This window comes from Jatropha curcas, chromosome 5 (genome assembly GCF_041381405.1).
Source record: "Jatropha curcas cultivar XTBG-Jc1 chromosome 5, XTBG_Jcur_1.0, whole genome shotgun sequence".
NCBI classification, from domain to species: domain Eukaryota; kingdom Viridiplantae; phylum Streptophyta; class Magnoliopsida; order Malpighiales; family Euphorbiaceae; genus Jatropha; species Jatropha curcas.
In genome coordinates, this window is record NC_143155.1 from 20403962 (window position 1) to 20418154 (window position 14193).

The 14193-nt window shown below is 26.8% G+C and overlaps 1 protein-coding gene across 1 annotated transcript; it reads right to left on the reverse strand.

Moving 5' to 3' along the window:
• Positions 1-3734: 3734 nt before the first annotated feature.
• ARL (ARGOS-like protein) lies at positions 3735-5674 on the reverse strand. Its single transcript, XM_012226550.4, has 2 exons — positions 5170-5674; positions 3735-4728 (listed from the first exon to the last, which is right to left on the reverse strand). Exon 2 carries the CDS (start codon positions 4294-4296, stop codon positions 3868-3870), a length of 429 nt encoding a protein of 142 aa, XP_012081940.1. The 5' UTR covers positions 4297-4728; positions 5170-5674; the 3' UTR covers positions 3735-3867.
• Between the last annotated feature and the right edge of the window lie 8519 nt (positions 5675-14193).

Here is a 14193-nt window from a genome sequence, read left to right on the forward strand (position 1 = left end):
TCTTTCTTTTGCATTTTTCATTATTTTGTTCTATTATCCTGTCATTTATTTTTTTCATCTTCCCTCTTTATTCTTCACGCTTTCCTTCTATCTCCATCAGACTAGTAATAGTAATTTTAACGGTCGAATATCGGTCTCTTTTTTCCTTCTCTTCTTTTTGAACTGTAAGAATTCATGATGAGCTAATGGAGATGGCGGCTTTTAGCCATGTCAAGAAATGGTAAAGGAAATTCCGTAAGTATATCCAACCGGGTGCTATTTAGCCGTGTAGTAATATTTGTTGCTTGAATTGTCACCTTTGGAAAAAGGAGGATACTTTTGGCCATGTCAAAAATGTTGGTCGTCATAAATTCAACCGTGTGGGGCGGTTCTAATATGGCCGCCGGCGGCAGGGTTGAAAAAGATTTGAAATTGGGTTTGCAAATATGGGTTCAGAATTCCAAATGTTGTTTCACATGACAATTTGACTCTTAGCTTTTGGATATAAATTGTTATCTTATTGGATTGATGGGTAAGACATTGGCTTAGGAGGCTGCTACGAATCCTCTGTCGCTATGATTATTAGTTATTACTATTATATTAATAATTGTCTTTTGGGGTCCGATCTTTCTAATTTCTATAGTGGTAAGATCTCCAAAGTAGTATGCACGGTTTTAAAATAACGAAAGATTAAGACTCCCTCTGTTGTTTGGTACATTTACGAAAATAAATCAACGGAAAATATTTTTTTATCAAAGAAAAATTAAATTAATAAATCAAAGGAAAATAATTTCTCTTTTTCATGAGTAGATTTTTACAAATTTATTATAATTTTTTTAATTTATTAATCATTAGTAGGTACTATCATTATTCACTATTCACAACGGACCACCATCGGTTACCAGCAACTTTTATAATTTACCATTTTTTACATTATTCTCATATTTAACAATAAAATTTTTAAAATACAAAATTTATATTATTATTATTGTCTTATGAGTTAAAAATTTTAATACATTTAATCAATTTTCAATATTGCAACGGAAAATAAATCGCTTGCAAAATATTTTTCAAGAAAATAAATCGCTTGCAATTTCTTGAAAAGGTAAATTATTTTGAAAACAAATTGAATTAATAAATTATGCTATGAACTAAATGATTCCCAATCAATTAGTATTGCTTGTTTTTTAATCCCAAATGTTGTTTTTTACTTGGAATAATATTTTCATTTTTAGTCCCATATTTTTAAGTGAAATACTTAACTTTTAGTTAGTTGAAAGGTGAGGCATGGGATTATTACCTTATTCTTATTGCTTGAAGTGTTCATTTTGTTTAACTGACAAGTCCTTTCACCTAAATAATAATATTTATTTTGAAATCTAAAATTAATATAAATGAAAAAGTAAATGATGTTTTGGATGGATGAAATTCTGTTATTTATTTATTTTTTTAAAAAGTTACAATAAATTTCATCATTTTGGGATTAATAAGAAAGATCCAACCAATCTATGAATTTTTTTTTTTTTTTTTTGAGAATAAACATAGAATCCAAACTACAACTAAAAAATTAACAACTAAAAAGTTATTTTAATTTAAAATTTGCTTAATCTCCTAATATTTAATAAATTACCCAAAATATATTGACAGCGTTTGAGGTTAGATGAATGCAAAGTTCCTAATTTATGGTCAAACAATGCAAAATTGACCAAATCATAGCACATGTCGTGATCCAATTAAATTAAGTTTCTAGTATAATGCTAACACATCATGTCTCTTTCTAATTTCTTGGTTCAAGAAAAGAATTGTTCCTTTTTATAACTCTTTATTTTCCCAACTTCAATTCTACGGTTTTGGTCTTCTTCCTTATGTACAGAAACAATGAGCCTATGGTTTTCTATTTCTATTTTCTTTGAATTGTCAACACAAATATTTTGCAGCCAAAGATTTAATTAATTAATTAATTTTTAATTACACAACTCATTAATTCTATAACCATAACTCACGGCAGCTTTTTAAGTATTTTTTAGTATTTTAACTACTTAAAATGGTAAATACTATATTTTATAATATTCGATAATATATTGTTTGAACTGATTTTTAAAAATTAAAAATAGCTTTTTATGAAAGACTAACTTGTAACGTTTAGTTTCAAGTTGCTCAAGCAGCTAATTTATCGAACAAACCCTTTATATTATACATAAACCACAACTAAACCCACAACTAAACTTTACTTTTAAACTAATTAATTCAGTAATATGATTTTTTTGTTTTCATTCTACTTTGCTTATAATTATATAATTACATAATTAGTTCTATTGATTTTTTTTTCTTTTTTGCTTTATACTGTGTTTCTAGCCCATTAAACTAATCTTAATCGTGCTTGAGCTGCATCAATCTCATCGTTAACACTATAGATATCCTTAGTCCATTGAATTAGATCCCATTAAACCAATCTTAATTATGTTCACACCGTATCCGTAGACGATTAGATAAGAATAATCGAATTATGCCTCTTACTCAATTTTACATATCCAACATATTTGATTATTGGAATGTCACAACAAAGTAGGTTGACAGAATTGTATTTAGATGTTTGCTTGAAACATTTTCAAGAAAATTAATTTTTGAGCATGTATACTCAATTCCTACTTTCTATATTAAATGGTGGAAAAAATAGAGAAAATAAGAAAAATAATTTTTGACTGCTTTGAACTTTTCATATGAATTAAGAAAATTATTTAAGAAAAAAAATAAAAATAATTAACTAAATTACTCCTAAATTAATGCTAAATGAATGCTAATTGTAAAAATTGAATTCAGATAACTAAATGCTAAACACGAATATCAATAAGGGAAAAAAGTTTATTCTTTTTTCTTTTCCTTATTTGAATTACCTTTTAAGATAAGAAACTATGAGAAAGTAAATGAAATATGATTAAAATTATATTATTAAAAATAAAAGTTGAGAGGCATCAATTTTGAACGAGTGACTTGGAATTTTCGAATTACTTTTAATGGTGCGAGATTGTAAATTTAACCTTTAATTAATTAGAACTAAATTACAACAACTAATCCTCAATTGCATAATTTGTTTGTAATTTAATTTCATTAATTAAAAAAATTAAGAGTTTAGGAACTCCTAATTTAGAGGATTCTAATTTTTATAGCCCACTTTTTAATTTTAATTTATGTAATTTTATTTCATAATGAAAAATGATTATAAGATTTGAAAATTAAAGAAAATGACTTTCAAATTAAGTTTCTACAATGAGATAAAGCCGAATAATAATTAAAAAAAATTTTGAAAACTACCATAAGAGTTAGGAGCATTGAGCTTCTGCTATCGCTTTTCATTTTTAAGTAGCTTCTGTCAAAACATAAACACTATTTTTCATAGTGTTCAATAAGACAACAACGTAATGAAAAGCAACTTCTGTCAAAACATTATCACTATGTTTTATAGTGTTTAATAATATAAGGTTTAAATTAGTTTTAAATGTTATGATATCGTATAAAAAATTTATCTCTACTCAAAACAGTTAATTTTACACTTCGTCATAATTTGATAAAGACCTCAAGGATGAAGCAATATGAGAGTTGTGAGAGTTGGAAATTGGAAGAGGCAATAACTGTGATAAAAACTTCACAAGCCGCATCATAAATAGCATTAATGGCATTAATCCAATGCGATCTATGATATAAAAATATCAAATACAATATTAATAAGCATAAAGATATAACAAAATGAGCCTTAATTAAGAAATAAAAGAACTGCTATCTCTTTTTTTTTTCAACATTTAGAAGACAAAAATACAAAATTTGTATGTAATGTAAGAAAGAAAAAACAGGCGCATTTTCCTTTTTCTTTCTTTGTTTCTAAAACACCATTTACACATATGTATAAGTTATATCCCTTGCATTAGTAGGCATAAAAGCTAAGATCATCAGAACACCTAATATGCCTATGGGAAGCAAAAGCAACAAGAAAGGTGGTGGTGGCAATGGTGGAAGTATCAGAGGAAGGATCAAAAGAGAAGCTGTAAGACATATTAGCAATAGCAATGACTCCAAACTAAAATAACTTGAAGGCAACAATCTTCTTGCACTACCTTGTGATGAAAGAGATCTTTGATACTCCATTTTCTTTTGCTCTACTACTCTAAATCGAGGTGGTGGTGGTGGTGATGATTGTGAAGAAATTGCAGTAGTTGGTTTTCTTGCTCTTGAACCCATAATTTTGCTTGAACAATGTTCTTGAAGATTGATTATGGCACTTCTTGAAAATCTGGAATCTGTTTCAGATTTCCCAAAACTCATTTAATCATGAAATCCCCAAAACCCCTAAAATTTTTCAAGTATTCCACAATGCAACAGAACTGCCCCTTGGTTTCTTGAAATTATCTGCTGTTCTCAGATCAAGAAAATCAAACAAGCCTTTGACCTTCAAAACCCACAATTAACACTTGTTAAACTTCCAAGAAAATTGTGTTTCTTTCAGAACCCTAATTCTTCCTCTTAGATCAAAATGTGGACAATTGGTGCTTCAAATTTGCAAGAAATATGTGCCAGATTTAAAGCCAAATTTACAAGAAAGACAGAAATGATTTGAAATTCCACCAAGAACAACAATGTACGACTCTTTTAACCATTCTTTATATTCTATATAATCTTGTTTCTATCTTCCTGTTTCAAGAGAATCCAGCTGCCTTCAATTATCCGTACCAAGAAACTTCGTCTCTAATTACCCAACTGGATTTCAAAAGAAAACAAAAAAAAGGATTTGTCAGTTTACATGTACCAAGAATCTATAGAACAAAAAATTTAACAATAAAAATTAAACAAAAAATCATAAAATTACATTCAATATTCATACCCACTTCCTGAAATTCTAATTTGGAAGGCTAATATCAGTTCATAAATTCTCTTTATAACAAACTCACCAAAACATAGCATCAAATAAAAACAAAATAGAACAAATGGGTCATTTAAATTGCTCAAATTCAAGTGGTTGTTTTGTTCCTATGAATCTTGAAGATTTGCTAGCTTTGTTGTACTATATATAAAGTATAAACCCAAGAAAAATTAAGGAAAACCCAGTAATATTCGTACAAGATTAAAGAACAGTCCAAAAAGGAATCAAAGATAAGAAAATTTAATTAAAGATGCAAGAAACCAGAAGAAGAAGTAAACCTGTCAAGAAGAACACAAATATGGTCTAGCTTTTGATGCCGATTCCAAATAAGGCAAGAGAAAAAAAAATAGAAAAGAAGAAGAAGAAAGATAAATGATAATGCACAATCAACTTTTGATTCTCAAGAGAGTTTCTATGAAATCAAATTCTTCCTCTGCTCATATTTAGATCTCTTTCTTTCTTCTATCTCTCTCTTTAACTGAAAGAAAAGAAAGAATGGGGAAGGTGAAAAGAAAGTTTGTATGTTGTCAGAATAAATGGAGAAGAATTATTTTGATGGGTGTTGGTTTCTTGCACTGTATTTGTATAATTATTACTATTTATTATTTCTTTTTTTTTTTTTAATTTTAAACATTCATTCATTTCATAGGAAATGTTAGAGAGAGAAAGCAAGAAATGGTTGGGTTCAGTGAATTCTCCTATTCAAAGTGGGGTTTTGCTGACAAGAAGTTGCTGGTTTTAGAAACTGAGGGGTATGTGTCTTCCAAGGTTCACCACCCCTAGACTACTCTCTAGAAAGTTTGTAAGTTCAGAAATAGAAAACCTCTTTTCTCTCTGTTTCTTTCTCTCTCTAAAAAAGCCCAACACCTAAACAGTGTGACACCAACTTTATTACTTGTTATTCACATTAAATGGCCCTACTGTTAGAGAGAGAGATTATTGTTTTTCTTTTTTTTTTTTCCAAAATTTTATTAATTTTATTTCACATCACAATTATTTTTTCTATTAAAGAATTGAGATTTATTTATTTATAGGTCCATAACCATAATCCATTTATGATATGTGGTTTCCCAATGCACAAGTGTCCATTTTTTATTAGATTAAATACACTATCTATCTTTAAGATTTGCTGAAATAATCCCCTTATTACTATTTGCCTACACAACATGCTCTTAAGGTTTCCCACATGTGGATGTTATTTTTTTTGTCTCCATAGAATAATTATTATTTATATTTTTTAATTCTAGGAAGACAATGTTGTAAATTTAATTTTATATATATTATATATGTTGTATTAAATTATTTTTTTACCAAATTAAAAGAAATAACTCAAATTAAATTTGGAAAATTTTTTAAAAATAATAATTAAAATTTTTATTACTAAAATGAAAAGTAAAACTCAATCAATACATTTTTTTTCAGAGTTTCAAATCTTATTTTGTGTAAACGAATATCATAAAATTTAATAAAATTTATTTTCAAATCTAGATTGTGTTGTTTGGAATAAATGCATTTTTAGAATTTTACATTTTCTACCCTATAGAATTGGTTATGGTTAAATTTAATCGTATCAAAATTTGCAGTTGCAAATGAATTTTAAACTTAATTGGAGTACGAGGCATTAAAACTACTAAATATAATTTAATAAAAATTATAATATTTATAAGGAATTCATGGTTCATTCGAATATAAAAATATCCATTTGCAAAGAAATTATACAATAAATTTTATTTCAAATACCATGTAAATATCTATGATGATTTGAAATTTTATATTAAAAAAAAAGTTTGAAAAATTTTTTTAAATTTAAATCCCACCAAATACATTACGATAGAGATAATTTAATTTAAATTCCACCGAATATGAATTTTCCATTTTCATTGTATAAATGCTTTCATACGATAAAAAAAAAAAAAAAAAAGATGAATCTAGTATAATATGTAAAGATTGATTCCCACATTTATTTTTTAAGTAATTGAAAAATTAATTTAGAACCGTCTATCACTATATATTATATTATATATATATAAAAATTGGAAGCCCATGATGGACGGTTGTTCAGAAACAAGAAAAAAGATGTCAAGTAGTATATAAAAAGAAATGGTTTAAAGGATTTGGTCAACATGAATATGAGAAATTAAGGAGATGTTCCTTAGATCACTCAATAAAATAAATAAATAAATAAATAAATAAATAAAAGGCATGTGAGTGAGTTCTATTGCAATTCAGTGCATCTCATGCAACTTGCTAAATACTTCCTTTCCCTTTATACTTATATACATATTAAAAACACTTTTGGAATTCATTATTATTTATTACTCCAAATTTGGTAATGGTGCACTTTTCATGCTCCATACCACCCTTCACATCTACACATTGTCAGATACCTGTGGGGAAAAACAAATCGAACTGAAGTTATAACTTATAATGTTCATGCATCCAAAGCTTCATTTGAATTAGCGAAATCTTGATGTTCTTAGAGGTGATTTTAATTTCGAAAATTTATTATAAATTTTAATGAGCATCAAGATTAAATATGACTATTCGATGGATTGAGAGACAAATTATTATAAGAGTTCATTCTTTAACTAATGCTTCTTATTCTTTTGCTCGTTTTTGAGAGTGAAATTCTATTTCATAATGTTTATTACCTTTGTTTTATTAATGCAAGCTTTTGTGTTTGCTTTCAAAAAAAAAAAAAGAAAAATAATACAATCTATCTTCTTGACTTTTTCAATTTCTTTTGCTCTTAAAATTTCAGACACTTTAATTTAATCTTGCAATTTTATTTCTTGGACAGAAAATTACAGATCTCGCCATGCCCATATGTTCCTCGAGATAGTATCATGCTGGAATAGTCCCGGCTAATTTTCGCCGTAAATGGTGAATAGTCTGAATGTCGGTTTTATAGACGTATGTATTTTATTTGATTATGTGCTTAAAATGGTACAAATTTAAATAGGAACTTTGATCTTATTTCAACATTTTCTATCTTCTTAAACTTGGGTGAGAGGTATATTTTTCCAGAGAACGACCTTTTGCATTTATTTTTCCTGCTCTGCATTTTTCTCAGGAAATAAACGAATTCTCAAAAAAACATATAGTGGCTAATTGATGATAAAGAATCATATTTACGCTTTTACCTATAGACAATAGACTTTTTTTTTTTTTTTTTTTCCTTTATGGCTTTTTGGTCACTTTCACTAACGCTATTGATAAACATAAATAATCTTACTATTTCAGCGGTCCAGATAGACAATGCGTCAGGTCTTCACTCTTCTTCCAATGTTTGAAACTCATGATAGTTTTGTGGTCTTGCTAAGGAACATAGTTATTACTAAAATGGACAATATCAGAAACACAGTAGGTTGTAGCAAATTTAAGGGTGCCTGCCACAATATTAAATGTGTAAATTTCGGGAAAAAATTTATGCATTAAGTAAAATTATATAATAGTAAGAAAAGTCAATTAATCTCTGAAAAACATGTTATTCCGTATTGATTTGAAATAAGATTATTTATTCAAAACATAAGATTTGGTTAATCCTTCTCTCCTTGAGCTAACTTTAGGGGAATGGGTTAAAGCCAATCCATTTATTGAGAAAACAAAATATAATCATTACATTAATATAAACAAAATTAACACAATATAAGGTGTTTTGTTTGGATAAATTATGTTTAAGATTGGGGATGGAAGGGGGGCAGATTATCATGGGTATCCGACAAGCAAAAACCCATTTGTAGCAAGTTTAGATATTGACTAAATAGGTTTGGGATGGATGCGAGCTCGGATTGAGTGTGGTTTCCTTTATCCATCAAAATCTATTATATAATTTAAAAATATTTAATACAATAAAATTCAAGTGAAAATTTAAGTGCAAATTGGGTTCAATATTTGATTAAAACTAAAATAAATTAAACTCAAGCACAAAGCTCCAGACTAGGGATGGAAGCGGAACGGGTACTCGCAAAATTTAAGCTATCCATATCCATTTAAAATTTATTATCCATGTCCATTTAAAACCCATTGAAATATATATTTAAGTACCCGTATTCAAACCCGTTTAATATTTTACTATTCGCACATGTCCAAAATCCGTTTAAAATACTCTTATACAAGTAGGCTATCCATGAATTTTAACTATATAAATCCAAATTTATTTAAAATACAATTTTTATCAATAGTGGATAGGATACCCGTGGGTACCCAATAATGTATAGCGGGTATCCAAAAATCTATATTCGTACCCCACCCGTAATAGACCCGTATCTATTACGGGTAGTATTTTCGCTATCGTATCCGTCCCAAACGCATTTGTAACTATCCATATCCTATTTAAACGGATCGGAAAGGAGCTGATATCTTGAAATACCTGCACCGCTTTCATCCCTACTCCAGACTCTAATATCATCAAGTACCAAAAAAATTAATTACTTGAATAAATATTACATAACTAGAATTTTTAGAATTGTCACTCATTCATACTTTTTCTTCCCTCGTTCCACTGTTCACTTTCAATGCTTGACGAACATCAACTGTATAGGCTTAGTGAGGTCTTGCACGTATAAGCAAAGTGGATTCTTGTTATTCTATTCATCCTCGACCCATTTAAAGTAGATTTAGACAATAATTAAATGGTCGTGGATATTAAAATTTTAAATGGATGTGAATATGATTAAAAGGAATTTTAAATGGATTTGAGTATCGAAATTTTTAAGCGGATTTGGATGCGAACAATGCAAATTTTGTGGATACCTACCACTTTCATCTCTATTTAAGATATATGTTGAATTTGATAAAGGCAATTTAGCAATATATATAATATTAAAAAATATTCTTTGCTTTGGCATTAACAAAATATGCCCCGGAAATAATATTACTATCTAAATCTAATTTTATTAATGATTACAAGAATTATGATTTCTAAACTAAAATGACCCGCTTACATAAGTAGCTCTTATTACAATTAAAGTCAAACATGTAAGAGTTTATGAAACCTAACTCTTTCTCTAATTCTCCTTTCTCTTTTGGTGTTTTTTAATTTTGTTTTTCCAACCACTGTCTTCTTGATCGGTGATGATTCATCGTTCCTTTCTATTAATTTCTTTATTTCATTTAATTTTCTTTTCAATAATTTACAAATCTGTGATCATTGGAACAATTCTTGAATTTAGTCTCTCATATCTATAATATTTGATAAATTTTGAGTGTTTTTAGTACCTTTTAGTGAGATTATGTGTTTTAGTTTATTGATTTTTCTCTTCTCATAGAGCTGTTCCTCGTTGTTGAGAAGTTTGTATGTGAATCTTTTATTTCAGCAGTTTGAAATGCTAATTTGGATAAGTTTCTTTTACTAATTGAGTTTAGTAGTGTGGTATGTTCCTCTATTAAAATTTGATATTTTAAACTCACATGTCAATTATATCAAGTTTCCAAAAAAATAAAATTCCAGACAATATTGTAATAAGTTTCTTTTATCATTCTATTTGAAAATGAATAAGTTTTTATCTAAAGAATTAATCTCTTTTTCCAAAATAAGATTTCAGCTTTATTACTATGTGAAGATTATGATATAATGGAGTAATATTATTTATTACTCTCTCTGTCCCAAAATATAAGTCGCTTACGGTTTTTGCACAAAGATTAAGGAAACAATTAATTCTCCTATATTATAACAAAATTAAGGGTAAATTGATCAAATTATGCTTTATCTTAAAGAGTAGTGCTATTTGGCTCATGGTGATCCTGGATCATGGTACTTCAAATGACAGATATAATCTTGAGTGATTTTGAAGGGATAAACGGGTGGGAAAGAAATTTAATTTTGAAGGAAAATGTATGCATTAAATACATGTTCCCATAATTAATTATTTTACTTCACTTTATCATATTATTAATTATATATGTAGTTGAAAATAATGATAATCATTAATTTTATCAGGTGTTTAATTTGATCCAAGCAAATCAAAAAATTTTATATACATAATAAAAATTTTATGTCTAAATAAATTCTATAAGGATTGAAAAATTCAAATAATTATAAACTAGACTGACAACTGAACTGGTATCATGACCGGATTAAAGTTGGATTGGGTTAGACTGATTTAACCAGATTCTTAATTTTTTAATTTTTAATATTTTTACAAATAAATAAGAAAAGTGGATTCTTGCAACAAAATATATATATATATTGCAACAAAATAATTTTCAATCCAATTTTCTAAAAAAAATAGTTTTTATTAAGAAAATCTGGTTTTGTCCATTTTTATCAAGAAAATCCATTTTTTATCATCGGTTCAACCTGATTTTCTAAAACAATTCAATTTTTTTTTCAAAAGTCAGTCAAACTTGATAATCGAACCGAAAAACCAATTGTTTTTGGTTTAATTGATTTGACTAGTTAGTTTGATCCAATTCCAACAATACTATTTATAAATATCCTTTTAATTTATTTGAGAGGATACAAAATCCTAGAATTTGAATCCTTTTAAAAAAAATTTTTAAGTATAAATTCTATATAAAAATTTTAACCAAAGTATGGATCCTACCTTTGTTCATGCCTAATCAAAAATTTTTTCACTTAACTAAATTTAATTTAATTATTGTGTGACCAAGTGCAATTTTAACTAATTATTACCTAATCTCGTTCCAATTTGGCTGTCTTAATTTAATTTAGTTCTAAGCATGACTTCATCGCCCACTGCTTGATTTAATTTCAAGTAGATTGATTTACTATAATTTAATTTTATGTGTGACTTAATTTAATTCAAATTAGATTGTCTAATTAATTTGATTCAAATGTGACTGTTTAATTGTTACTTCATTTAATTTTAATTTAGATATTTTAATTTGATTTGATTTTTAAATATGATTTAACAGACCATAAATTACTTTCCAAAAAAAAAAAGTGTAAATTAACCATTCAAATTTTTATCCTTATCCTTATGTGTAGTGAACATGCTATAGACTTATTATAAGAAAATAAATAAAAAGTGTCAAAATGATTTGTATAAGGATTGCTCCCGAGATTTTACTTATATTTATGCCAAAATGTGTGCTTATATGTCATTTGAGTTATAACTCTCAAGAGTGACATAATTAATTGTTACTTAGTTTAATTTAATTTTAGATGTAACTTAATTTAATTTGTTAGATTATCTAAGTTTAATTTGATTCAAGTGTGATTTATTTAATTGTTACTTCATTGAATTTCAATATAAATATACTTTCAAAAAGATTTTGAATGTAATTTAACTTATTTGTTAAATGTAACTTTATAAAATATAAATAAAACTTAAATGAGGGTAGTTTAGTTGAAACAATACAAGTGTGTTAATCACCATTGTTTTAGGTCACGGATTCAATCTTTTATTTGCTCTTTTTTTTTTTACTATTTATTCACCATTTTGCCACTCCACCTACAAACAAAATACTCCATCCGTCTCATAATATTTGTCTATGTTTTGATTTTTGGATGTCCCAAAATGTTTGTTCACTTGACTTAAGAGATATTTACTTTTCCTATATACCCCTCATTATAAATGATTTTAAATTCTATGAATAATTTTTTTTTTTTAAAAGGAGGACAATTTTGAAAAAGTATGAATATTTTGGATGATGTGACATTATAATTAATGTATTTTTTAAACTTTATGCAAAAGTCAATATGACAAATTTTTTGGGACAGGGGGAGAACTTATTTTTGTGTTTGATAGTTAAATTTTCAATATATGTTTAACATAACCTTCTTATCACAATAATTCTCATTTTTCTAATTTATGATTAAATTTTTAATTTATCTAATTTAACAATCTTTATACACACAAAATTTTATAAAATTCACAATTTTTTTTGTATACATTTCACAACTTAATTATTCTTTAATGCACTTATTAGCGCAATGAAATTTATATATAGAACTAGTTTTCAAGTATAACAAATATTACTTATTTAATTGTTACTTAATTTAATTTTAATTTGAATATCTTAATTTCATTTGATTTCAAATATAATAAAGTGTAGCTTAAAAAAATCAAGTTAAAGGAAAATTAAGTGGTATATTTATGTCTCATAAATCACTAAGACACTTGGAAGAATATGATTTGTTAATTGATGAGGTAAAAACAAAATAATTGCCATGCATGTGCATTGATAATCTCATCCATTTAATTCGTTATCTGGAGTTGTTAAATGATTAAAGAGAAATATTTGAAATTGGAATTTTAAATCTCTCTCCATGTCAAAACCTACCAATTTTAAGTGAGGATGAAAGTAACATAACGTACTAAATTTGGATAAAAGTGTCATTTTAAGTGCTATAATCCTAGATCACTATGAGCCAAAAATATTTTCTCTATCTTAAAATAATAATTACTTGTAAAAGTATTTATTGTATCTAATGTAAGTAATAGTAACATTGAAAAAATATCATTTATTATCCCTTAAATTACTAAAAACGATTTATATTTTTGGACGAAATAATCACTTAAAGACGACTTATATTTTGAATAGAATGAGCAGTAACTTGTCAAGTTTTATAAATAAATAAATAAATAAAAACTCAAACATGTAAGACATAGGATACATACTTAAAGAGTATCTACATGTATCTCCTCCGACAATTAGCTATTATCCTAATAATAATAACCAACAAAATTTGACGATGGAATTTACTTTTCCGCAACAACCATAATCATAATACCAGTAACTGTAGAAATTTAAAGCTATGATATGAAAGCATTAACTTAATTAGCAGTTAAAGCTTAAATTTAAGAGATGGTTGGTTTTGATTTTGATAACTTACGTATTTGACTTTCTTTATTTGCTAATGGTAATTAGTGCACATATGTGTATCCACACGTTATAAATTAAATTGGAAATTTGTCGAATTTGAAACCATACGATATGAGTCAAATACAATAATTTGAAATAAAAAAAATTAATTAAGAAAAAATACCACTAACCTAAATGTTTACACTTCATGATGATAACAGACTTACAACTAACTAATTTAATTAGTTATAAAAATCCTTATTATAGAAAAATACAAATTTTCTAATTGATCAGTTAATTAAAAGGTTTATTTTGAAAATGATACTTTAGGTTTTCGTACATGATTCAAGATTTTTTCTTCTTCCTTGGTGAAAAATACAGGTATTAATTATTTTGATAGTATAAAGAAAATTTTGGACGTTTCAACGTGATTAGAGTGAGGATAAGAATCCAGAGGAGTCTAACGGTCAATCAGTGAGTCATGCTTATCGCACACAGAGGCAACAACTTTTCTAAAAAGCATGCTCCAC